The following is a 27,968-nucleotide window of genomic DNA, read 5'->3' as shown; positions in this document are numbered from 1 at the left end:
CCTTGACGTAAAACAAGTGTGTTTACCCCTGGCGTCTATTTTTTAAATTAACGCACGAGTTCTTAGAGCGGGGTTAAGTTTTCAGGGGCTCGCCACCAATGTGTAATATTTTTGAGGACATTTGAATGACCTTTAAAATAGGTTTTGATCCAATTTAATCCGCGACCAGCCTTGTAAAAGTCCCCCTTAAATATGTTAAGTTTTGTTTTGCCGTATATTTTTTGTTGCGATTCATATAACGGGCGATCAACAATGAGTTGCTGTAAACAAAAGTTCCAAAGGTGACTTAACAGCAACTCATTCTTGATCGCATGGTATTTGGGGTGGTGCGTTTTCAAATTGACATGCATGATGCATATGCCTTCAACCTGAACGTATTTAGTGTACGCCACTGGTAACCGTAGCAATGGTCCATGGAGGTGTAAATGCATTTGTTTATGATTTTACTGGTGACAATAAAAATTGTAACACATAAGTTCATAAAATGAAGTAAGATTCATCCCTAGCGCAATCTTTCATTAAAATTACAGTTCTATTATTTAAATATTTTTGGAAGATTTTTTGAATGTTTATATTGGCAGCCCCTCATTTTGACAGTAGTTGGTTTCCGTTATCTGTCCTCGTTCGGTGTACGGGAATTTAAATGCCTCCACGATTATGTTTACTCTTTTTAATAATGGCGACTACGTTTACTGTTGGTGTGTAAAAAGTTTTGTATAAAAGTTCGTTCGTTGGCAGTTTTCTCATTCGTTAATAAGTGTAAAATTGACAAGTATATGAGTTCCTATTGATTTCGTTTTTGTGATTTTCCCAAAAAAGTATAAATTAAAATTGAAAATGACATCTGGTAACAATATTGAATCAGAGTATCTAAACCTCAATTCTAAAAACGGGTGGGAACTTCTTTATCAGGTAAATATAGATTGCTAATCACTAATTCTACGAAATCAAATGCGATCTCCACAAATACTTCAAGTTATAAATAGGTCATTCATTAAAACTAATTTCAGCAAATTCGATCTGATTCGTCGAAATATAGTAATACCTGCTTGGAGGCGATTAAACCACAAAATAAAGTTCTAAACAGATACAGAGATGTCAGCCCCTTTGACCACAGTAGGATCGTTTTACAGAGAGGTTCGACCGACTACATTAATGCCAATTTAATTAAAATTGAAAGAGCGAATAGACAATATATTTTAACACAGGGCCCCCTACCGAACACAATCGCGCACTTTTGGTTGATGGTATGGGAGCAGAACACGAAAGCGGTGCTTATGTTAAATAAATTAGTAGAAAAGAAGCAGGAGAAATGTTGCCAATACTGGCCTATTAAAATAGGCGCCGACTACATTATGAAACTGGACGATGTAGGTCTTACGTTAGAATATTTAGAGCAACAAGATCACTCCTATTATCTCACGAGATTATTACGGCTAACGGACGTTAAGTCCGGCGAAAGTAGAGAGATATTACAATTTCATTACATAACGTGGCCCGATTTTGGGGTACCGAATTCTCCGACTGCTTTCTTAGAATTTTTACGTAAGGTACAAGCGGCGGGCGTACTGGAAAGTGACGTCGGTCCGGCCATTGTTCATTGCTCGGCCGGTATCGGTAGATCTGGAACTTTTTGCCTTGTTGATTCGTGTCTTATTCTTGTAAGTGTAACAGCCATTATTATTTCCGTATTATTATCTAAAATTTGTGCTTTTTAAGATTGAGAAATTTGGACTAAATTCGGTCGATGTTAAAGACATCCTGTTGGAAATGAGAAGGTACAGAATGGGACTGATTCAAACGCCCGAACAGCTCAAATTTTCATATCAAGCCATCATAGAGGGGGCCAAGCAGTTCACAAAATCTCCGGCCGATTCTCAGGTATTTTCCAAAGTTATTCAATCGCTCCTTTTAACCTCATTAACCGTAGCAATGTAAATCCTAACTTCCCTTTTCCTCGGTTCAGGTAAAACCCTCTCGGAACTTTTCGATAACTAACCCGTTTGTTTTACAGAACTGCAATTCTGATCAGGTAGAATTGAACAGCGTGTCGGAAAATTGCAATCATAGCTCCGACGAAGAGGACGAATCTCCGCCTTTGCCGCCTCCGAGACTAGATAGCCTTAATCGTATGACGTACGAAGGTCCTCCGGTAAATCGACCTTTACCCACTATTCCTAACAGTGCTTCGCTTAGTGATTTTAATTATGATGATAACGGTAGTATAGAAGATGTACGCGGTCGCGATTTTATAATGTATGTTCTTACGGTAATGTGCTTGTAGTTACAAAATCCACCCAGTGGTCCTTTACCAGTGTTGCCTGGTGAGGACGAAGAGAGTAGCGCCGACGAGTTGGAAGACGAATCTATTAGAACAAGCAGCCCGGTTTCGGATAAGTCGGATACGATAAACGGCCATCACGATAGGTATGACCCATCTGTTTTGATAGAAACATCTGATTTAGTAAGGTGTTTCTTTCGAGTGTCACTTTTTTGAAAGTTTGTCCTCCACATTTGCATTTTTGGGCAGTTTCAAAATATTTTCCAAACTTTCATGATTTCAAAAATTTTCTATTTCCAAAATTCTTGGCAATTCTAACATTTTTCAAAAAAATGGCTAACGATGTTGCATGCCCTATTGCCATTTCCAGATATTTCTATAACAGTTTCAAAATTTTTGTGCCCATTTCCCCCACATCTATTTCCAAAATTTGCTTTAATCTTTTCAAGTAGCTCTACTGTCAATACATACAAGTGCATAATAATTAATAATATATCATGTGTTGTTTATTTTTAATTGAATTAGATGATGATAGAGGTAAGAATATTTGTCCAATGGTATAGGAAACTACTAGTGCCTTTAACTATTACTATTATTACTATAACAAATGTCATGCATGAAAGATTTCTTTGGGACTACAAAAGTGCAATAAAACATATTTCAATTCTCAAAGACTAAATGCAGAAAACCAAAAACATGTAATCGATCGCTGATCGGTAGAGTATTCAACCCCTCTGGATAAAAAAAAACAAAAGAAACTGAGGTTTTATTTTCTAAAAAAAAAAATTAAATGCGGACACCAATAAAATGTTAAGAACTTTCTTCTTTAAGCGAAATAACATTGGAACACTTAAAAAAGCTCATAAAATGTTATCCTCTATGAATCATAAATAACAAAAACTGAATTTTTTCTTTCAATATATATATACTGTGGAAAAACAAAGAAAAGAAGATATATTTCTTCTCCTATAGGAAAAAAAACGACAAAATAAAAACATATTTTTATATACTTAGTATGTTTTTTTAAATGGTTTAATGGGTAAAACAAGATGAACTTTTTGTCTTACAACGCGTTTTAAATACAGAAAAATGCACAAACAGAAAGTACTAAAAGAATTCACTTTTCTTTTGGATCTAAAGATTTCCAATAGTAAAGAATACAGTTTTTAAATATGAGTCTCAATGCCGGCCCGTGTGGCAGCTGGACTGTGGTACTAAGGGTCCCTGGTTCGAATCAGGGTTCGGGCATGGATATTTGAAAATGTATAGTGGATTGGCTGAAACCCCGCCCACTCAAAAATTAAGGCAAAAAAATTCAACAAGCCAAGAATTTCTAACAATTTTCACCTACTCCCTTTATGCCCAATAATAGCCAAACGTTTTAAAATTCTATGAAAGATTTATTCTTCAAACAAAAAATTTTGATTCTATTCTCCATGTCAGAGTTTTTGGATTGTCTAAAACATTGTCAGCGTCTCGTATGTCGATGTCCCATGAGGAATACCGTCTATTTATATCTCTAAAGGGGGAGACCTGGGACTATTTTTAAAATGTTGCAATATACTACTGTTACTAAGAGGAATTGATGTAAAACATTTTTCAGTTTCGGATATGCCAACTTGCTTATTTTAAATGGAACGCTCTATACATGTATTTTCTGTGTGGTATGGCACCCCTCCATGCTAGATTTCATAATTTTTTTAATAATAATAATAAAAATTATTTATCCAGTTAAGACATTTTCAAAAATGTATATGGACATGCCACAAATGTACAGGTATTCACAATACAATACAACGTAAAACAAACAAAAACTATTAGAAAATACTATAAATCTTGAAGCACTAATTTCTCCATTTTTTGGTAGATTAACCATATGCATATTTCATGTTGTCGTACAGAAAATTGATTGCCCTTTTCAAAATCTTAAAAAACATAGGTATTGAATTTAAAAAACCAAAAGTTGTATCGATTTCCGGTTAAACCGGAAGTTATGCCGGAATTTCAATATGCAGTAATATAGATCGTAATGTCACATATAAAATTATATTTGACATGTTTCGTATCTCGCCAAATAAAAGAGATATTGAGGTGACCCTCGTATCTCGAACGCACTGTATATTGTTTGCAGTACACATCACCATAGCCAATTTTTTCTATACGAGAGCAGTTATTTAATTTAGTGGAGTGTGTTAATATTTTTATTATAAATAAATTATTATAAACAAAGAAAAAATAACATTACCTCAATACCCAAGGACAAGGTATGTAGGAATTCTCGGGATTGAACAAGTTGATTTCGAGGCTCACCTGGCTGCCAATCATACAGAGGTAGATGATATTCCTGAGGTCTTGTATAGGGTGGGTCAACGATTGCGCGGAGTAACTTAATGCCTTGAAGATAAGATTTTTCGATAGAGTGCTTTTGTATTATGATATGGTTGAATATTCTCGACATTTGAAAAATATTTGGAATTATACAGGGTGCGCTCACAAAGTAGGGCGCCCAAATGGTACATTTTTTTAAATAGAACCCCCTGTATTTGAATGCATTTTTGAATTCTACGTGTAATTGTACGTCTTTTTTATTATATGGTTAATATCCGAAAAGCTAGTAGTTTTAAAGATAATTCGATTTTTAAGAAAAATTGGGCATTTGCAAGCGTCAGATATTGTCAAAATTATTACTTAAATTTTGATTCAGGTTTTATATCTTTTATCCTTACGGGGTTTTTTTTGGTAGGTCCAAAGCAAAACTTCATATTAAAAAATCTCACTTTTTTTAAATGGAACACCCTGTATATTTTCTTTAATCATTTAGCTCTTCCAAAAACCTTCAACTTTTGATAACAATGTTGTATACCTATCTCTGATATTTTTCGAAATATCTTGGTTTTCCTGGTTTTTATATTCTATTCTTAAATAATCATATCGATTAATTTATTTTTCAAACAATTTATTTTAAGTCCAAAAACTGGAGAATAAGTAAAAACATTTGACTACAAAGCAAATTTAATTTAACTCCTAATGTCATCCAGTCAGTGATATTAGTTTCATTTTTTTTTCATATTCACCTCGTTATTATGTAAATTAGAACTTATTTCAGATTAAAATATAAAAACCAGGAAAACAAGATATTTTGAAAAATATCAGAGATAGGTAGGACATTATTATCAAAAGTTGAAGGTTTTTGGAAGAGCTAAAAGATGAAAGAAAAATATACAGGGTGTTCCATTTAAAAAAAGTGAGATTTTTTAATATGAAGTTTTGTGACTTTGGACCTACAAAAAAACACCCTGTAAGCTATTTTTTAATGTTTCATAGTAGATGTATTTATTTGACTTTTACTTAACCCAGGATAAAAGATATAAAACCTGGAATCAAATTTTAAGTAATAATTTTGACAATATACTGACGCTTGCAAATGCCCAATTTTTCATACAGATCGAATTATCTTTAAAACTACTAGTTTTTCCGATATTAACCATATAATCAAAAAGACGTACAATTACACGTAGAATTCAAAAATGCATTCAAATACAGGGGGGTCTATTTAAAAAAATGTACCATTTTGGAGCCCTACTTTGTGGGCGCACCCTGTATAATTCCAAATATTTTTAAAATGTGGAGAATATTCAACCATATCATAATACAAAAGCACTCTATCGAAAAATCTTATCTTCAAGGCATTAAGTTAATCCGCGCAATCGTTGACTCACCCTGTACAAGGTGTATAAAAAGAATTTGTATGTGAGTTGGAAAAGAAGAATGGAAAAGGGACAGTGAATTGAAAACAATAAAAAGAACAGCAGAGAATGAAAGGTACCCTGTAGAACTACTTACATGACAAGAAATCATTCTCACTCGACTATGGATCGGTCATTGTTATCTAAGGGTACGTTTATGTTGGCGCTGGGAGCAGAGCAGCGATGAAAGCGGAGCGACGTTTTGCAAAATATTCTAGTAAATGGACGCGCTTATGTTCGAACGGCGCAAACCGAGGCCTACGATACTTACAGGCCGGAGCGCTCGAAAATTAACGAACACCATAATTTGATTGTGTGTACTATTGACAAGCTCTCATTGAAATTTCGTGGCTCTATGTTGAACGGATCCGGAGTAAAAAAATAAATAGTGGAGCCGCGAACGGATTTTCCATAAGCCGTAATGTATTTCATATGACTCCTAACGTCACGTGACTTTTTCGAGCGTTCCGGCCTGTAAGTATCGTAGGCATCGCGCAAACGCATAGCTGCATTGAGAAGAGCGAGGAAAGAGATTCATTTGCTGATATCGTTATTTTTAGGATGGATATTATATTTTGCAAAACTTGCTTCGCTTTCATCACTGCTCTGTTCGCAGTTCGCAGCGCCAACATAAATGTACCCTTACAGACAGTTATCAGCTATCACTGAAAAATTCACAAGTCGCTCAAATATACTGTGATCTGTGCAACTTCCCTCTGACAGTGTCTTACATAGTTGTGGTATGTCCCAATTTTAACGCAAATCGCCAACAATACGGATTAGCCAATCATTTGGAAGATGTTTTATCTGCGAATAGAAAGGAAAAAAGAGTATGACTGAGAAAAACCTTGACATTTGATTAATACATTCAAAAGCAATAATTTGTAAAATTATCAAGTTTAAGAAGTGATTAACAGAAACAGTAAATGCATAGACACAAAGTTAGCTGCAGTCAAGGTTAAAAATGGTGCAGTAAAATCCTTATATTAAAACTGCATGAAAAGTGGAATATTGCGAATAGATTCTAAACTGAAGAGTTTTTGTGTTAGCAGAGTTTCACTACTCGAACAGCTAGCAATTATGTACCCTCATTCAGGATTTCCTAGCCTATAGTTGACATTCGAGAACAATGTGGGCATTAGGAGTCGTAACTAATGTGGTTACAATCTCATTCACGGCGAAAAAATGTTAGTTTACAAAAAACAAGTCAATACACACATCAAATTTCAAATAATTCGATCATTTCTATTTATTTAAAAGAATGATCAAAATTTATAAACTTAACTTCCGATCAAGACCATGTATCAAAAATAACCATAAATTCAGCACACATTTACACCAAAAATGAATAAAATAAAATATATAAAGATTAACGGTATTTTCTATGTACGCGATCCATTGAGGTTAAATCATGTCAATTCCAAAACAATGATGGAAAAATATAAAATGTAGCCCACAAAACAAATAAATTATAAAAAAATGCAAAGATTGGCTGTTTTAAAAGATTGAGACTTTCTGTTTTCGCGACCCTGTGCGGCCTTTTTGTGAAACTTTTCATATTATAAACAGACTCAATGTAGCTACGTTTGTGAGGTACAGAGTGAAAATCAAAAGTTTGACTTTTTAAGATGTTATCATATCTTACTAACCGTGCAAGATAGAAAAAAGGTAAACACTGCCTATTTGAGATATTTTTGTGTAGAATCCAGTGGTGTAGTAAAAAATAATTTTTGGTCCATTGTTTCTGATATCTGACACAAAGTTGGTATTTTTTAAATGCAACACTCTTAACGTCCATTTTTTTGGATTTTTGGTTACATTCATGGATCACAATCTATATTTTTTTTAGTTTGAGCCATGAAATGAAAACAAAAACCGTGTTTTTCACAGTCTTGAAATATTAGGCCATGAATTTATGGGGGATGCTGTTTTGTTTATTGTATCCATAGTAAGCATGTCATTTCAAAATTATTAAAAATATGATATAAACGTAATATATGGTATAGCAAAAGTATAGGTTGTGATAGGACTGACGTCAAATGGTGAAACGAAATTATTTTTCATAGCACAACTTTAAAGTTTTGCAGATTTTTCATTTGTAGAGCTATTTTAATGATTCTTACGCAGTTTTGTTTCATTTTACTTAAATTTAATTTACAACAAAAAACTGGAAACTTTTCCATTCCACTTTTAATGTATCATTTAGACACATTTTTGTGCTATAGCGATGCCTGAAGTTGTGCTTTAAAAGTCCTTGTTCATTTCCCCATGGTAATCTGGATCATTTGTTTTTGAAGCACAATTGACAGAAACTCCTATCTACATGCAACATGTGTTTTTAACTTACTGGGTTGGATCATGTAGTAAATGGAGTTCCAAATTGCTGCTTGTGTGAAACCATCAACATTGTTAACGGGTTTATTATATTGCCTTGTCTTTTTAGGATTTTCTAGAGGTTTGTCCGATTTAGAAACATATATGAATTGTTATATTACTAAAGTAGCACTCACCTTCTTAACCGCTAAAATAATGAATAAGATTAGAAATAAGTTACTTACTTTTTCTTGGTAAACTCAATGGCATGAGACTTCAATTTCAATTTAATTTAATTTATTTGCAAAATATGTTATAAATGAATACAATTTACCGAAGGTATGCTTCTATAATTGTTCAGTATGAAACTAACGAATTTTTTTATCAGTTAATGTACCAAAATGCTATAAAATAATGAAAACGGTAGCAAAGAGTTGTCAAATTTGTCGCGTTGCAATGTAAACGTAAACTACTATAATTTCGAGTGACAGGTAACCTGAAAACAAAAGGAACCATTTTCACTAAAGGTTTTTGGTTTTATATATATTTTGTAAAATACATTGCTCAATCTAACAAAACACGTAATTCCAACGCTTATTGTGGTTTAATAAACCAGTTATAAATCCTATAAACGTGTCGAGAGTTGCGTATTAATTCCGATTTATTTTACAGCATTTCGCCACAAGCTGAGCTGCGGCATAGGAAACGTATCGAGCGACAGGAGCAACTGGCAGAACGGGTCCGAGATATGAAAAGACGTCAGATGGCTAACGAGCAGTGGACACAACTGAAGAGGTCTCTGTTCAAACCTTTAGCTATTGCGGGTGCTCTCGCCGTTGGCGGGGGCATCCTAGCTTATATATACTCTAAAAGCTGAGAGGAATTTTAAACGAAAAGCGATTCAATGTGTATTTATGATTTAAAAAATGAAAAAAACTTATACATTTTAGTTAGTATATTGTATTTTAGGTCTTAAAAACAAATGTTATATGCAGCTATTAATGTATTATCGAATTAACCCCTTTCTTTCTTTGTAGTTTTACAAATATTCGGAGGATATTGTGTATAATGGGAACTTACGCAAAATTATAAATTCAATTTGACATTTAAACTTACATATCACGTACAAATTTTATTTACGAATGTATTATTTGTGTCTCGTGCTCGTTCAACATTTTATTTCGTAGGCAATGAATGGAAAAAAGACTGAGAATGATTACCACTTTTAATATTAGTTTGCACATATTTTTATCTACGTTGGTGACTTGTTTTTGTTTGTACACATTAAGGGTGGTAGTCGAATTGTTGAGTTGGTTATTATAATGGGTGGCGTGTATATTGTATGTAATAGCTGTGAACTTATATAAGACTTAAATGTCAAATGTACTATTTTGCAGTAGGCATTTTCTTTTGTACGCTAAATTTTCAAAAAATGTTTATCAAAATATTTAGCCCCGTCGTATTCAGACCAATTCAATTCGTGAAATTGATGTGCCTTCTGTTAGGTTTTTTTTTAATGAGTACTGTACAACTGTTTATTACAAATTATTGGTGAAGCAGCTGGCTGTGATTTATCGATGTCGTTCGACTGCATATTTTCTAAATTGATTTATTTGCGTTTGCGGGTGTAATCCTAACGAATATTTTGATAAGCCATTTTTGTCGAAACAAGTTCTGTGTACAGTACAGGGTGAAATAGAAGTTGTAGCACTCCTTACTTTTTCAAAAACAACTAGGCAATACCACACTTTTGATAAAAAAACGAGATTTTTTTACATTCCTAGTTAAAATTTAAGTGCCTGTTTATTAATAAAAGAAAGTATTAAAAATTGAATTGACAATATCCATTTGTTTTCGTTTTTGTTTATGTAAGTTACAATAATTGTTTATTCAAAATAGCTGTGACAATCGGTTTCTAGGTTTAATATCATTATAACCCGCCGATTTGTGATTATTTTTAATATTTTCTCATGAATTTTTATATAAACTTTAATAAACATGTTTAATATATTCAATTGTTTATATATGCCAGTTTTTCATTGCAGGCCTAAGACTGCGCGTCGAGACTGACACTCGAAGTTTTTTTGGAAGAACTGGGAGTATGACACGTTTAGATTAGTTGAAGATAAGTTCTACGGTCTCACGTTTTAATTGACGAGGTGCTAGTCAATCAAAATTGGTATGTTATTTAAATGTCTTCAATTTTATACATTAATGTAAGCTGATGACAATTTCCGTACATCACAAACCTTTCTAATTGCATCAACTCGCATTTCATATTAGTACTTGTAAGCCATTTTAAAAATAGTGATATATATACCTCGAAGATTAATAAAATTCATATGATATTAATTTCGTCTGTGATTTATTTTCTTAGATTTCGATAGTGCTCTAATGTTGTGTATAATCGTCGCTTTAAGTGGAAGTGCTTCACACTCTTCACAGAGTTTGTGGTATAACTTCAATTTAAAAAAAGCGTAAGTATACTATTGCCTAATGTGGTAACTTCCTAATGGAGCAGATTTTATTTTGGGGCCCTTTTTTCTGTTCAAATTGCTAATCGCCAAATGGTTTGTGGTTTTCATATTTAAAGATAAGCAGGAAATTAACACATTTTGACAGAAACTTACCACTTTTATACTCTCTGTAAGAGTATTTGATAATAGAAATGTATAATCATTTATCAATCATAGATATTTGATGATAATTACTGATAGTTATCCACAAATCCACACCTTCTGTCAATTAGTTGTGTTTTGTTTAGATCATATGTTAACCCCATATTTAATTCTTTTAGAATGTGTTTTGCTCACAAAATGAAGAGAAGTTTACAAAGTTGCTTGTATAGGATCTCAATTGAAGCACTCTTAAATTTACGCTTCTAAAATAATTATCATTGCAGCTAAGGTCAACTATTCTTGAATTTCGGTGGCAGGAATGGTTTAAAAAGCATTTCAATTGTAACTGAGTACCAAGTAACTATTGATATGTTTATCGATTTCAACTACAAATGTATTATTGACATTATCAGTATTATTTATTTATTTATAGTTCTGGTAAGTGCTGCCACTTTACTTTGTGGTACTTAATGAATACTCTATTGTTTGTGCATAAACTAATATTTTGTTGGTTTAAATAAAAAATCGTGTTATGTTTTCTAATCAGATTTAATTTGCTCTAACCACGATCACATGAAACACCCTTTTAACAGTAGTTCTGCTTAAAATTAATTTAATCAGCAAGTCATTTAAAGGAAAGGAAATTAAACAATTGCAAATTATTTACATTTCACATTTTAAAATCATAAGAAACATTTTATTACTCTGTGTTGTATAGGTAACTAACAAATGAAAATTTCACTATAAACAACTTGCCCAATATTTCGATTATGGATATAATCTTAGACAGCAATACACAATATTTAACTTATTAGTAGGTATTTCTATGCAACAGATATATGAAGGAACATTATAAAAGCTGATGAATACTTTATAAATCCATTCAAATTAATTGATATTATACTATCCAGTAGATTCATTGTTCGGTAGGGATGATTTGAATTATGGAAACAATTAAGGGAGCCGATACAAGACTTTCTACACCGAAAGTATTAAAATGGATACCTTTTTCTACTTATGTCCTGTTTAAATGAAAATATGTTGGCAAATCACTTTCCTGGAGAGCAATGCAGGTAAGTATATCTAATACAGGGTGGACCATTAGTGTGTGTATGGAAGATTGTGGGTTTATTAACGGACATATTTAAAATGCATTGTCGGGACATGTTGAAGGACTCAACTGCTTAGTGTTACAACCCGAGTTATGCTTTATCGTTTCACGTTACTTTTGGTGCTTGCCCGAATTGAACCTCTAAAGTAATGCTATTTATCTATACTCCCGGTTATTGTAACAGTTTATTTTTCTTCATTACAAGTATTATTTGTGTACGCGGTATATTTACTTGAAAAATCCTCCTAACTTTTGAACCAAGCAGTTTTAGCGCGTATTTTGCCATGCTGTAATTTTTCGTTGTCGACCTTCGCCTTTCTTTTTCTTTTGTGAGCCGTGACTTTATTTTAAATTATTTACACTTTACTTACACTTACACTTTACTTACTACTTACACTTTATTTTAATTATACAGCTGAGGCGTTAGAACGCATGGAATGTTAATTGCCATCATCCATATTTTATTAATCTCTGGCATTTGGATTCATTAAATTGGGGACTCTGGAATAATTATAGTGAACGGATTCGCCTTTAACGTAGGAGGATGTAATTGCGTTTATTCTTCTTTATCGTTATCTGTTATTTGACAAATTCTATCGATGATTCATTCATCTACAATTAGCCCTCTTATTTAAGAGGTACATATGTACATTTTAGTTTATCAAGAAAGAGGGGTTACCTTTGATTTTATTTCGAGTTTTAATGGGGTCATCCCGCCTTTATTTTTTATTTCTGATCCACAAAGTACAATACAAATTAAAAGACCCGTGTGTCCTCAATTTTTATTTGCGAGTAAAATAAACCCAAAATAAATTGTTGAAAAGCTGTGTTTTTAGTCCGAATTTGAAACGCTTCAGACTAAATACGTCACAAACCTACAACCAATCACGTAGAAGTGAGCTGGCAACCTTACGCGAGGGTCTGACGTTTGTCACATTTGACGTTTTGAAAGGGATGTTTAACTGCATCTAGCACGAAAGTGACAAGTGCCTGTGACAGATGACGCAAGTTATAAATGCCATTCTCCTGCAATATTGCCAAGTCGTTATGTCATCTGAATGGTTCTAGGAGCTGATTGGTCGGGCTTATTACGTCACAGAGCCCGCCACAATCATATCGTTTTGAATAAACCTTTAAAACCGCACATGTTCATTATTTTTTTGCTAATCAGCCTCTATTTTTAAATAAACTTTTACTGTCCAAAAAAATGTTTTATGGTTTCAGGTACACGCTTCTTAAATTAGAACTGCGGAATTCAACTATACTGTAAACCCCCATTGTAGGTTCAAGTGTTAGTTCAAAATCTAGTTTTAATGGACCAAGTTTCAGAGGTAAGCATTTTTTAAACAATGTTAGTCTGTATATGAAGGCTTGATTTAGCTTTGCAGTTTGTTCATTTCACAGCCTCTTCTCTTATGCTACTGATGCCCAGTTGCAGCATCAAAATTAAGCCTTGCGTAATAAGTTAAGTCGAACTTAAAATCTATGGCAACGATTATTAAGAAATATGGCATTAACCTTTAATTTTGCCATATATTTTTATATAAAGCTGTCTTTGTCATGTTAAATTAAATATCAAAACTATGTGATAATCTACCCTGGTGGTTAGGCAGCACACATTTACATCCGAAACAAAAATATAATATGCTCTGTATATAACCAACGACCGTTTTGCGCAGATGCCGAATACTAGGGGATTTTGGTAACGAAGCTAGGAGAGAATGGAGAGAAGATGGCGACGAGGCCGACGGAAGGCACACGCTTTCCCGGTTTTTTTTTATTATTCTTGATTATTTTTGGTGGTGGTGTTTTGAAGATGTATTTACAGGTAGTAACCATTTTATTCTTTCTTGTACTACATATTTAATCATTGAATTTCTTGCCACAATGTGATATTTACATTTTGCTGATTTTGCATAAACTACGATATCTGAATCATGGCGTACTCCATGCCTTTGTTTCGTGTACCGTTAGATGAATCATGTTTGTGTCATATTGTACAGATGATTATGCCATTATTTTGTTTAATTAAGTAATTTACTTCTGTTATTCATGAGGAGTTGATTATCGGTGTGATGTTGCTCTGTTCGATTGACCCGTAACAATTCCGTGAGGGAAGCACGTAATACAGTTTGATTGTTCGCTGTATCTGTTACTTTCTGTTTCGTGGCTCGCTACAGTTCTTGTGCGTTAGCTATACGAAGGGGGGCTCTTTTATTTGATGTTTTGATGTTTGTGTGTGCGAGTGGGTATTTCTGTCTCCGTGGAGTAGGTACCTAATGCAGTTAGATCTTTCACTGTATCTGTTGCCTACTCGTCTCGTGCGGATTGTAGTTCTTAACATCTTAGCAATACGAGTGGGGCCCTCTCATTTACATTTCCTCTATTTAAAATATGTTCTGTTTGAGCGATAATCGATTTTCACATGAATATTTGCTATTTGGCCAATGGCATTCTCACATGCACTTTTCGTGTTAAATGAAATTATGTTAACAGAAGGCTGGAGTAGAGCCACACCATTTACATGTTTCCTATGTACATGCAGTTTGTTTATTTGACGAGTTGTGTTATCTCTATTGATCGTACAGGTATTTTGATGTGTTTTGTACTGAATTGATTTATCATGTTTTCCACTGCATTTATGATGTCTTGTGTATTTTGATTTTATGAACTTGTTTAATTGCATTTGATTTGATTATCTGATTTTTATCATACAATTTGAGATGTTTTATTTATGTGTATTTTCTCTTGCATTTTATTGCTGTAGATTATTTATTTCATGTATTTGTGTGGCCTATGCCAGGGTTTTAGTCCCGTAGAAGGTTTCCCTGGCATGGTCTTGTGTGTGCGTTAATATATTTATTTGATCTTGTCATTTCTTACGCACAAAAGTTCTGTCTTTTATTTAATTCCCTTCCCGATTATGTCTCACGGCCCAACACATAAAAGAACCGATTACACAACGTAGGAGTCCATTCGTGCCACCCATATCGAGCCGACTGTCATCCAAATTCAAAAGTGCCGCGAGACTACCATCGTTTCGATTTGAAAGGTAGGTGGCTCTGCTTGTAGTTTTTGCCAGAGTTGCCAACCGTAAGTATAGGGTAAGTCAACGTTTTCCGTGTCGGCTTGATAGACCCCCCTAGGAACATTACAACTACACCTATAATTCAGACGTTCACGACATATGCGGAATTTTTTAGTTACGAATTTTGAATTGTATTTAGTTTTTATTGACATTTGTACGCAATGTTTCTTTTGCATGCATAAATACCTCTAAAAAGCATTATGCGGGTCACTCTGTAATTGGTCGAAAGCCTGTTGAGGGCCCAGAACAAGAGAGGGATTAAAAAAAAATAAACATTATTATATTCATACATATAATAAATGCCGGAGTGTCAAAATTACTTAGCAACATTCATCTCGAAATACAATTTTAGTCTAAGGTTACCGTATCCAGGACCTTCAGATACCTTCTGGACTGGAGAAGGTCCGCCTAATTAACAATGTATTTCATGTACTTTATGTGAGAGACTTCGGAATGTTGTTTTTCACAAATGGGAAAGATTCAACATCCGATGTAAATTATTCAAATTCAAGAATCAAGAGTTACGTCCTCATTGGCATTTTACTTTCTTTTGCCGTTCACATTCAATAAGTGTGTTGTAGTCTACTTAACCCCCAGGTTCTACGCTAACTTCACACTACAAGAACACGGAAATAAAGTCAAGCCGACGTTTAAAAAAGGTCACCCGAATGTCTATTCCCTCCAAAACTAAACAAGATCCCGCTTAAATTTGAAAAGTGGCACGTGATCTTAGTGATCAAACATCTAAGGCAGGGCCCCCCTTACGTTGGTTTTAGACAACGCTTTGCCCTGAAGCACAGGTAGGGAAGGAACGTTAAATAAAACACTGAAATTGTGAAAAGTTTGTTTAATAATGATCACAATTATTAATATTGTAAAAGCTCAGAAATTTAAGTCGAAATAAATTACAATGCAAAAATAAAGTTTGAAAATGGTAGTTCACCGAATAAAAATAGAAATAGGCTGGGAAAAAAAGAACTTACCGATAAAAAAACAAGCCGTCAAATTAATATCAAATTGTGTTGTAAAATTAATTGTTTGTAATGAATGTGAATGCTTAACATAAAATTATAAATCACAAAAAGTAGCAGGTAAACTTCAAGAGGTAACATATAGGTTAAAAACAAGTTTTGGGAATTATGGGTCAAGTAAGCAGGTACCAAGATTTTAAGAAAGGGTGAAATACACAGGATGTGGCTCATCTTTGGTGCAATAAAGCCCTTTTGTTAAAAGCAAGATGGAAAATTACATGGCCTTATAGGCAAATTTAACTAAAAACAAGATATGTGGAAATTACGAATCGCCACTCATTTATCGCACATTGATTCTAACCTGAAGAGCTTTGATTAGCGTAATCCCGCTCCTGCAAGATAGGTAACCCGCACCTGGTTTCGGGGTTTCGAGCCTACAGTTGAATGTCGAAGAAATCATGGAGTTAGGTGTCGTAGCTCAATTTTGACTACAGATTTTTACCACCCCCGTGACTGCTTCATTCACGGAGAAGATTGTTAGTTACAAACAACAAGTCAGTACATACGTCAAACGAATCGGTAATTTCGACATATTGAAATAAAATGATCAAAACTTATATGAATGTTACTTCAGGGACAAGACCAAGCAATCAACATCAATAAACATAAATTAAGCAAGCATTACACCAAAAACGTAAACAATTACAAACAATAGCATAACGGTATCACATATGTGATTATGGATTACGGTTAAACCAAGTAAATATCAAAAACAAAGATTCAAACACACAAAAAATATAAAATGTGACATACAAAACACAAATACGATATAAAGAAATGCAAAGATTACTACCTGCATTAAACTCCTTGGTTTCATTTTATATTGCACTCAGAAATAGACATTTTGGTACGATTGGGGACGTAGGTTCAAACATGTAGGACAATTTTACAGATTTTCCTGGGAACTTCCCTTTTGAATTTAAATATCCGAAAAAAAAGTATTATGGATGGGGTGCACAATAGGTATGATCGAAAGAAAACTAATGGGCCAGTCGATCCTGCTTGTAAGAAAACCATCGATAACATAGTATACAGTTCAATGAAGAAAACATAGTAAGTAGAAGTAGTTCCTGTCATCAAATTAGTTGTCAAAATTAAAACTTTCATGGACAAAAATTATCCGACTGATGTTTCCTAGTTTTTATACCTTCATAGTGATATTAATAATTGGGCATGACAATGTGGTCAAATCGGATTCTGCGGCCGCAGGGGATAACACTTTTTCCCCAAAGCACAAACGAATTTTAAAGCGGCAAATAACACATAAACTAACTCCTATTGTGAGTAGCGACGCACAATTATTTAATCGTATTCACGATAAGGTAGATATTTCGAGAGCGAAAAGTGTATCTCCCACCTTAAAGGAGTTAAGGGTAGTTTTCGAGCAATTGTTAAACAAACTGGAAACTTTGGAATCGACCTCGCGGTCACAATTTTCCACAAGTTTCAATAGATTTCCCACAACCGACGACATTTTTTCGACGAGGAAAGGTAAGTATCTATTCGAAATCTTAGTGGATCCTATTTGAATATTTCAAGAAACCACGCAACCCGACATAATTTATGGTTATAAAAAACGCAACGACGCGGTGAATGGTATGATGTCCAGATGGGGCGAATGGAACGGTTGGTCTTCCTGTAGTGTCAGTTGCGGGAAAGGTAGGAAGATTCGATGGAGGCACTGTCTGACTGACTGCGACATTGCGGAAACAGAAATGGAGGAGAAGACCTGCCAGTTGCCCGCTTGTGCACCTCGGAAATTATTTGGCATTAATATTTAAGGATCTTAAAATAATACACTCAGTTTTGTAAACAGATACTTATAGGTAATATCTAACAGTTCACATCCCAATAAAACAATTATGGGTTACCACGTAATTGTTAATTTTGAGATGAATAGAACTTTTCCACCAACAGTCTTATATAACTTTTTTTTACCAATAAAGTTTGTACTTACCGGTTTTTAGGTACCTACTTGACTTACCCTTTACACACCATACCAATGTTAAAAATCAAAATTAATCAATCTGCGAGTAGAGACTTAACAATTTGGGCCTATCCGAGGTACAGACCTTAATGCAATATAAAAATCTGTAGTTTTCAATAAAAGGTCTTGTGAAGGGATGAGTGCTCCAATATTTATGGGATTTTTTTTGTGTAATATTATGTCATCAGTAATGTGTGAAGATTCTGGAACCGTAGGCGAGTAATTGTGCTTTAAAGATGCTGAGATGCTGCAGAATATATGATTTTTTATTATAAGGGAGCTATGAGTTGGTTTCCTCTGAAGGGTTTTCAAACCGTTGCGCTTCTCGGTAATCAGGGTAACATTCGGGTGGTTTCTACCCCCGTTTTAAGTCCAGCACTTCTTGTCAGGATATCTAGCGACCCTAAATAGGTACAGATTTTTGGTTGCAGCGTCAAAGTTGGGCTCTTTCCTAGACGCTTTTTAGTCAGGTACTACTCGCTAAAGTAAAAAGAACACAAATGGGTGTGGGCGAGAATTTAATTTCAGTTCTGTAGTTAAATAGGTTCTAATAATGTGGTTTCTTCCAATCTAGGTGTCCAGTTAAATTTTTGTGGGGTTGCGAGGTTTTTTGGAATTGGGCGATGCAAAATATAAAGTAGTATCGTTATAGGGCAAGTCGTGGGTAATGGGTTTTGGTTGATTCAACGGTATGCCACCACGCGGAGCTGTGTTACATCTGCCAGTTTGGGATTCTGAGGTTTCATTGGTTGAGCAGAAGTTAGCTGATTGGTAAAATAGATTCGCATGATCAATGGGCGTAGTTTTCCATTATTAAGGTGGTGGCGATTAAGTTTTTGGACGCCGTGAGATAATACGCGTCAAGTCACAATAGCGCTCGCGTCGAGTGGTTAGAGAAAGTCTAAAGGCCCCCCTTCACGTGCAGTTTTGTCAGTTTGGGACTGACGCTCCTTCAGTTAAATCCAAACTCGCACGTGAAGGGCTTAAGCATGCCAAGCGCGCTTCAGTTGCGGCGCGGAGCGAAGAAATCAAATCGTACTAAATTCCTGGCGCGAACTGACATGCAGCGACAGCAAGATGTGAGCATGTATTGCGGCTCAGTTCTCACATCGGGATTGACACAATATGACAAAGGTGGAGGTAGTACGCTTAAGATGTGCAAAAGAGAGACAGCTTTAGTAGAATGTAATTGATGATTCACGCATTACGGTATCCTGTTTGTATAGATGGTCTTTCCAAGTTCCACTGTCCATTCTAAAATAATTTTGATAGTCCTCAGGGTTTGTTTGAATTATCTCCTTTAACAAATCGATATGTGTGGATTCATTTCTTCTCAAATACCACGGTTTCGACCAATACTCTTTTTTCTTTCTTCTTACTTCCCTTTCGTCGTCCACCAGAAACAAAAAAGCAATTGCTTTCCTCTTCTTCAAACTCGTTCTTTAACAACACTGTTGCACTACCAGACTCAGGAACAAAATAAAACTGAAATAAATTAACGCATGTCACACGCGCCCGGAATTCAATCCAGGAGCGAAGATAAGAACTGCACGTGAAGGGGGGCCTTAAGTCAATCCATAAGTTTGCTGTACCCCGAACCACTCTCAACGCTACCGCAACCCCGCCGCGCCCGCAAGTCCGGTGCCGGTGCATCTCCAGAGACCAGTGCGGCGCATGGCACCAGTGCCACGGGGTCTCAGACTATCGCCAGCGGCGCATCTCCAAATACAAGCGCGTTGCCGAATATCACTGGGGTATTGCCTATTACCACCACAAGTGCGTCACCTACCACACCGCTAGTGCATCTCTTGCTACCACCAAGGGCGCCACTACCACTAGCTCGACCTCAGAGCCAACAACGATTCTGGCCACGGGGACTCAACCTATCCACCATCTAGCCGCTGCACTCCAAGCACTAAAGGACGCCACCACCGGCCTTCTCGTTTTCTCCAGGGACCCACTCGAAAACTCTGCTACTTTTTTCGACGACCTGGAAAAATACTTCGTCAAAAACGCCGTTCCCGGCGAAGCCCAACGCGACCAACTACAGAAGACGGTCGCCAGATGATGGATGATGGAAGCCCCGCAGATAACTCCTCATGACGTATACCAAAGTGCGACAGTGAGTAATGGAGTATTACGATAGCCCAACGATTCCAGGCTGAACGCAGAGTTCTACAACGGCGACCAAAAGTACGAATCCGGCCTGGTCTTCCTTCAGGCTCGCTACGCGGTTGCACATCGTCATAAACGAGCACATAGCATTGCTCAAGGACTTACTTTCAATCCGGTAACAATTGGCGTTCAACGTGTCGGGACACTTTGACTCCAACGTGAATTGAGAAATGAGAACCCACCACCATTGACACCATCCCAACGGCGTGAGCGCCAACTGTAAGAACGCGACACGCACGCCACCAAAATCCCAACCGCCACCATAGAAGAATAGCCGGAACAGGTCCACGCCGACAGACATTATCAAAGTGGAACGACGGCGGTCACGCTGCAGAAGATTATCGACTATCTGGTTGAAGCCCTGTAGAACTTAAAAATCACCACCACCTCGACAGAAGTTTTCCTGGCTATACGACCCCAGTCTTCCAAGGCCTGGAGAAACATTTCGCAGAAGCGGACAGCCTGGAAAACGGCGGAAAAGCAGGAAACCGGAATTCTCGTTGTCATTCCTGTAGGGAAAAGTAGCTATCTGCCTCGGACTAGTCATAAATAAAGAGGCACAGCTCCTGGTAGATCTTATCCACTCCCGAGTAGACCGCTGACTCGGCTAAGAGCAGCAACCACCATCCTGGAACTCCTACAGTTCTTGCAGTCCATCGAAGAGGATAGCATTTCTTTTGAAATGGAGGGCCAGCGCCAACAGAGTCGCTTCCTAGTCGCACGCGAGGTGATTGCACCCCTCACCCTGAGCCAGGAAGGGCTAGCATGTCAACGCACGTCGTCACCGACTATACCCGACGATGCATACATTGGGGACAAACGCACCGCAGGAACACGTACTGGGACCACCACGGCGCCCCGGCTATCAACACGCCAGCCGCACTAAGCAACAACGGTTTTGCCCGGGAATCACTCCCGCTCATCGCCTTCACCTGTCCACACGGCGTCGGTTACCAATTGAGGGTAATGCCATTTGGGCTCAAAAACGCACCACCAACGTTTCAAAAATTAACGACGCAAAAAATCCTCCCCGGCCATCTGCGCAAATTTGGGATGGCTTATTTTAACGACATTATTATTTATTCAAACACCTGGACCATCCACGCCTGAACCTCGAACGTCTCTGACAACAAAACTTGAGACTATCCACGAAGAAGTGCTAGCCGGGGATGACAACGCTGATCTAAGCCACCATCACGTTACGCACCGACAACCGACTACCGAGTCCTGCTATGGCTAGACATCAGGACGAAGGACGATAGAAGCAAATTAAGTAGATGGGCGGTCTTTCTGCAACGGTTCATGATCTCGGTCGAACACCTGCGCTGGGGAAGAGAAGCCATTGGCGGATCACCTATTTCGCAACCCGGAAACAGTCCCTGAGGAAACAGGCCCGGATCTGGAACGAATGATAACTCCGCAACTCGCAACATCAGAGAGATTGTTATCGGGACCCAAATGATTGAATAAATTAATTTTTTATTCAATGCCTAAATGAAATATTTAAGCAAAAATATTTATAACGATTCCAGTCCGGTTTCGGCTCTAAAAAAACAACGGTTCGGTTCTGCGCACTTTTTTCGGTTCAAAACGGTTTTAGTGTTTTGGAAAGTAGGGCATTAAAAAAATTCATTATAATAATATAATTTGTTAATTAATAGGTGTGAAAAAGACGTAAAAAGTCATGAATAAATAAAAAAAACAGAAAAAATACACAGAACTATGCAACAAATTTTGTATTGAGTATTTTTTTTTCTAAAACCTCGCGCCTTCTTTTATTATTTACATTTACAGTAGTGGCTAAATTACCGCCACCGCCACTCGTACTGCCTTCAATTTCGACACCTTATTAAACATTTATAATCCACCGATGGCAATCATAGAGTATTTTATCAATGTGTTTGCCGACGCGTCCTTCAATTTCCAATAACCTGCCAAGAACCGTAAAAAACCGAAAAAATAATAAGGTTCCGGTTCTCAAAAAATATCTATTTATGAGGGAATAACGGTTTCTGTTCGGTTTTCGGTTCTGAAAAAAATACCTGTTTTGGTTCGGTTTTCGGTTCTATTTGGTCTGGTCCGGGTCTCTGATTGTTATACAGGGTGCCCATTATGTATGGAATATCGTATATATCTCGGTAAAATTAGAACGTATACAACATTTTTTATATAAAAGTTGTTTAACATTTTATTTTCCATAATAAAGCAGCATTCAGTTTTTATTTCAGAAAACAAATGAGTAAACAAATGAATTTATTTAAATAGCAGTGCACTTTTTCATTAGGCTCATTTGATAGAAACTTTGTTTCTCTTTTCGATGGTGTAACGTGTTAGTACCCTAATACAACAAAAATTTTCAAAAAATCTTATAATCACAACAACATTAATCTAGATATCCTGCATCAAAATAAAACAAATGAACATGTACAGCAATAAAATGGTAACAAACGTACACATTCATTTGTTTTATTTTGATGCAGGATAACTAGATTAATGTTATTGATGTGATTATAAGATTTTTTGAAAAATGTTTGTGTAACATGTTACATCATCGAAAAGAGAAAAAAAATCTCTATCAAATGAGCCACATGAAAAGGTGCAGTGCCATTAAAAAAAATCGATTGTTCGTCGTTCCTCACTTGTTTTCTGAAATAAAAACAACTGAATGCTGCCTTATTATGGAAAATAAAAGGTTAAACAACTTTTATATAGAAAAATTTTGTGTACATTCGATATTTTTATACTCATTGACAGTCATTATTATATGTACTCTATAGATTCCATTAGCATGTAATTTTAGCTCAGCCTGATGATGGGTGCAATAAGCCCGAAATCGATCGCTTAATAAAATAAAACACATTCGTGATTCTTTGTTTTACATTCTTTAGATTTACCGAGATATATACTATATTCCATACATAATGGGCACCCCATTTATCGTGTAAATATTATGGTGTTGTAAATAGTATATAAATACAGTTTTGTTGCCGACCACCACTGTAAATCCGGTAACACGGTTATGTTCGGCAGTGGATATTTTTGATCTTGCTTTCATTCTTAAAATTTCTGCGAAAATATACGTCCACAGCTTGACGGTGGCTCTTAGGAAATGATTTCTCGCTCGTGGCTTAATTTCTTTCTTCAGGAACCACCCAATGGACCGATTGGTTGAAGATTGGACGGCGCCATTTTTGAAACGACCAGCATAGATTTTGCACTACGTGACGACGTTGAACCAATGCTCCTTTCCCACTATTTACACTTGTATTTATAGATATCCTCATAGTAAAATCTGACCCAATCGCTTTATCTTACAATGACAAATCATTTAAATACTCAACTCGCACTAGCATAAGGTTTCTTTACGTTTGTAATCTCCTTTTCAATTTCGTGAGGTTTAATAATAAAAAACTACTCGTAACTTAGGTTATAATAAACGAAGCATTAATTTAGGGTTAACTTAAGGTTACAGGGTGTAGATCGTTGACACCTTTCGATGGGTCAGATAATTGCGTATTTTTATTGACGTCATAGACATGCACATATTACCAGTAGGTACATAAGGAATTTTTGCTTTCGCATCCATTTTTTCAAGGGGGAGTACGGGCTATATAATGTAAAAATGTCGACTGAATGATAATAAATACAGTAGATGATTATTATTATTTGCGTGAGTGATCGCACCAATGGTCCCAGAATTGTATCTCCTTAAATAATTGCTCCCCTGGGTATACCGATTGGGGCCTAATTTGACGGTGAGCGTATAACTTGTAATCTTGATCAATGACACCAATGTCGACGCCGTATTTGATTAACGATTTTCCTTGATCCAGAACTGACGGTGTCGGTAGGTTATTGTCGAAAGTACCTATGAAAGCTATTCCAACAGCTTTTGAATTATACCCCCCTGTGTGAGCCCCAATTGTTCCCCAACCCCTTCCTTCGTAGACGCGCGAGTCGCACCCTATGAGAAAGTTGTACGCGATGTCATTCCACCTTTTTTCATCAATATGTATATCTTGCAGTTGCTGTGCTAACATCACATTTCCTTCCCTTGTAAAGGAACACAACGTCTGAGTATCCACTGTAACATTTCTTAATGAAACAACATTCATAAATACGGATACTCACAAATCACAACAAATTTAGCAGGTTCCTTTAAATATTCGTGACTTTCAATAGGATCTCGCATGCACCAATTTTCCCGCTTTACAACATTCAGCGCTTTGTATTCCTCCCTTTCTGAAAGTTAAAATATGTGCAATAAAACTCATAGCTACAATCACTCACTGGCAACTTCATTCACAAAAAGTTTGTTTGTGACGATTTCTTGAATTGGACTAGCGGCACTCTGGTTGATGTAGATTGGCCCATCCACTTTGATCACGTCTCCTACGAGAACTTTCTTACATTTATACATCATAACCTGGCTATAGTCCTTTGAAGGGCGAGATTGCGGGAGAGACTGTTTCGCTAATTTTTGCAAATCCTGCAACAAAAAAATGTCTTTTATTGCACTGCGCCGCTCGTTTAATAATTAAATTCCATTAATGGGCGTAACAATGAATACATAAAACATGAATCTGGTTCTTTTGATAATGGCTTGAACACCATTTGTCTTACAACTTATAATAGGGCGCTCAGTCATATTTAAGTTTGAAGGATAGTTTAAGTTTATTGCTCAACTTATTGTTATTGGACGTATATTTTTTGTTATATTGTGTTGCAAGCGCTGGTTTAGGGGCGAAGCATCCGTAACCGAGGACCGCCTTGTCCATGAGCGGCGACCCATCTCTTAGCGTGTCTTAACGTAGGGGAGTGTTACGAGGTGATACAGATAGTAGTTACTTAGGAGACTTTTACAGGCGTTGTATTTGACTGTGTCCGACTGCGCCCCGAATCATTGCATTATCTTCGTGTAACGTAAGGGGGCTCTATCTTAGACGATCCGATCATGTGCCATTCTTTTATTTTAAATTTAAGCGGAAACTGTGTGTTGATGCTACGATTGCAAAGTTGCCACGTTGCACTAAAATCTGTCATCTTCGTTTCGAACCTGGGGTTGGATTAAGATCAGTACAAATTTGAAAAGCAAAAGAAAGTTGAATAATCGATAAAATCAAAATGCCGAAAGAGTTTCTACAAATTTAAATAGAATGCATTTAAAGCCCAAGGCATACAGAGATGGGAATTACCTTAAACCAGTTTCGAGCATTCCGCCGGCTACTCTGAATTAGGTTTTCCTGCAGTTTTCCTAATTCGTAACGTAAATACCGGAGTAGTATAAAACAACTTAAGACCTTCTGCAGAGGCACCCCTAAAAAGCATTATGCGGGTCACTCTGTAATTGAGAAAAGCCTGTTGAGGGCCTAGAACAAGAGAGGAATAATAAATAAATAAATAAAAAGAAAACTCTGAACACACATTTTATATCGCAGTTACAATATACAAAAATTAACAATCTGGGAAAGTAATTCTTGAATTTGAATAATTTTAAATCTGACGTTAATTTAATACATTTGATAGGACAAAGAATCGCCAGCTCAAAAAGATTTCAAAGCAACTCCACTCCTTTGCCATTTGTGGAAAATAACATTCCGAAGTCTCTTACATAAAGTACATGTAATACATTGTTACTTGGCCGCATCTCCTCCAGGCCAGAAGGTATCTGAAGGTCCTGGATACAGTAACCTTAGACTAAAATCGTATTTCGAGATGAATGACGGTAAGAAATTTCAACACTTACCATCATATTGGCCGATCCGCAGAAACTAATGCACTAAGTAATAAAAGCTCCGCTCACAGACTGAACTGTTTTGAGTGTGGCAATCACGGCTATATTGGGAGCAACTGCCCTACATGCAGTACTAGCGGTCAAGCGGTATCTTCACCGTCTATGACGACTTATAATATGGTGAATTTTTATTCCTTGTTTCCTACCGTCGCGGAACAAGAGCGACCTATGTTACCAATGCGAAATTGATATTCTTGACACGGGCTCAAAAACCAGCATCGCCGGCGCCCAGTTGTACAAATCTTTAAGAATCAAACTTACTGATGGGAATGTCAACGGAAAACAGTTCCGCGTAACGATGCAACTTGAGTCGGGAACTGTACGAGATAGGTAGGTAGTTTAAATTTGTCAAAGTTGCGTATTTTGATGTTTAACAAAATGCGGTTTTGAAATTGAAAAAATTCCGACTATTTTCGGAGATATCCGGGAAAAAACGAAATTTTGCAAAATCGTTTTTTTTACTGAAGTTTTTTAAAATTTTTTTAATAATAAATATCACATTATGACTACTTTTTTCCCTCTACAGGATGTTAGTTTTAAACTTTAAATCCGACGTTTCGTCTCCGGTTAACCATCAACTTTGTTTTTTCTTATGGAAGCAATTTTTACTTTTTGTGTCATTTGATAGATAATTTTTTCTGATTTCAAAAATGTAAACATAACTTTCTTTTAATAAGAAATAGCGCTATTATTTTGTAAAAACGCAAGAAATAAAACTACGTATGTTCACATTTTCGAAATAAAAAAATTCTCTATCAAATGACACAAACAGTAAAAATTACTTCTACAAGAAAAAACAAAGTTGATGATGGTTAACCAGAGACGAAACGTCGGATTTAAAATGTAAAACTAGCATCTTGTAGAAGGAAAAAGTGGCCATAATAATGTATTATTTATTTAAAAAAAACTTTAATAAAAAAACGATTTTGCATTTTGAACGAAATAAATTTAATTTGAAGGTAAGTATGTGATCTATACAATATATGAGTACAATAAACAACGAATTGAAATGGTACCTTTGACATTTATTTGTGTATTTATGTATTTAATGCATTTATGTATTCATGTCTTCATGTGTTCATGTATTCAGGTGTTTATACCATTTTTGTATTTGTGTATTTATGCTTTTATGCATTCATGTATTCAGGTATTTATACATTTCTGTATTTGTGTATTTATGCATTTATGTATTTATGTTTATATGTATTTATTTATTGTCCCTCTGGGTCCTCAACATTACAAAGTATCTAGTTACGCTTTATAAAATTATACTTACAGACAAAATAGATGCTCCAGGGTTGCAAATGATCCCATTTTGATAAAAGTCCCCATCCGCAGCATCTGCCCTTTCAAAAATGTTAGAAATTAAACCACACGACGATTCGGAATGTGTATCGTCATTTAAACTGCAACGTTCCAACCACTTTTCGCATTTCGACGCGCCCGATTCCGAAGTTTCTGATGCCGAGCCCTCATTGCTCGAATTCTGGGACAAGACACACAATTTTTTATTATTTTCGTTCATCACTTCGCGCGTAATAAATTGTTTATAGACAAAGGCGCGACTGGATTTGCGGTTCGGGGAAATTATTAATAACAATATACTTATCACGTACCTATGGTATAAGACGAAAGTGGTTAATCGAGAACAAACGAAAGAACGTAAAAGTTTATTTTTAAAGCACTGGGAACCCACCAAAATCATTTATTTTTTCTATCCAATTGTGAATCGATTGGTCAAATCTTTATGGTAGGAATGCAGTCGTATTTTAAAGACAACAACTTTTTAGATAAGTAAAAAAAGACGCTCAGATGGGAAGTACG

At 35.9% G+C, this 27,968-nt stretch overlaps 3 protein-coding genes across 4 annotated transcripts; 2 read left to right on the top strand and 1 right to left on the bottom strand.

Annotated features, from left to right (window-relative positions):
* Window positions 1–629: 629 nt before the first annotated feature.
* Window positions 630–10,692, top strand: LOC116174993 (tyrosine-protein phosphatase non-receptor type 2). 2 transcript variants are annotated; one of them, XM_031493032.1, is made up of 7 exons: window positions 631–912; window positions 1,011–1,661; window positions 1,720–1,881; window positions 2,015–2,233; window positions 2,285–2,427; window positions 9,013–9,135; window positions 10,386–10,692. In XM_031493032.1, exons 1-7 carry the CDS (start codon window positions 838–840, stop codon window positions 10,408–10,410), a joined length of 1,398 nt encoding a protein of 465 aa, XP_031348892.1. In that variant the 5' UTR covers window positions 631–837; the 3' UTR covers window positions 10,411–10,692. The 2 variants fall into 2 exon arrangements, with proteins under 2 accessions (XP_031348891.1, XP_031348892.1); XM_031493031.1 differs by lacking the exon at window positions 10,386–10,692 and having other exon boundaries at window positions 630–912; window positions 9,013–10,069.
* Window positions 10,693–16,924: 6,232 nt separating this feature from the next.
* On the top strand, window positions 16,925–18,233 carry LOC116174991. The gene is made up of 2 exons (XM_031493030.1): window positions 16,925–17,679; window positions 17,728–18,233. The coding sequence occupies exons 1-2, from the start codon at window positions 17,316–17,318 to the stop codon at window positions 17,967–17,969; spliced, it is 606 nt and encodes a 201-aa protein (XP_031348890.1). The 5' UTR covers window positions 16,925–17,315; the 3' UTR covers window positions 17,970–18,233.
* Window positions 18,234–23,156: 4,923 nt separating this feature from the next.
* Window positions 23,157–27,731, bottom strand: LOC116174990 (peptidoglycan recognition protein-like). The gene is made up of 4 exons (XM_031493029.1): window positions 27,421–27,731; window positions 24,641–24,839; window positions 24,482–24,592; window positions 23,157–24,434 (listed from the first exon to the last, which is right to left on the bottom strand). The coding sequence occupies exons 1-4, from the start codon at window positions 27,667–27,669 to the stop codon at window positions 24,013–24,015; spliced, it is 981 nt and encodes a 326-aa protein (XP_031348889.1). The 5' UTR covers window positions 27,670–27,731; the 3' UTR covers window positions 23,157–24,012.
* Between the last annotated feature and the right edge of the window lie 237 nt (window positions 27,732–27,968).

Source organism: Photinus pyralis, unplaced genomic scaffold (genome assembly GCF_008802855.1).
Source record: "Photinus pyralis isolate 1611_PpyrPB1 unplaced genomic scaffold, Ppyr1.3 Ppyr1.4_LG6, whole genome shotgun sequence".
Taxonomy (NCBI): domain Eukaryota; kingdom Metazoa; phylum Arthropoda; class Insecta; order Coleoptera; family Lampyridae; genus Photinus; species Photinus pyralis.
Note: the sequence above shows the minus strand (reverse complement) of the source record. Positions and strands in the feature narration are given on the sequence as shown.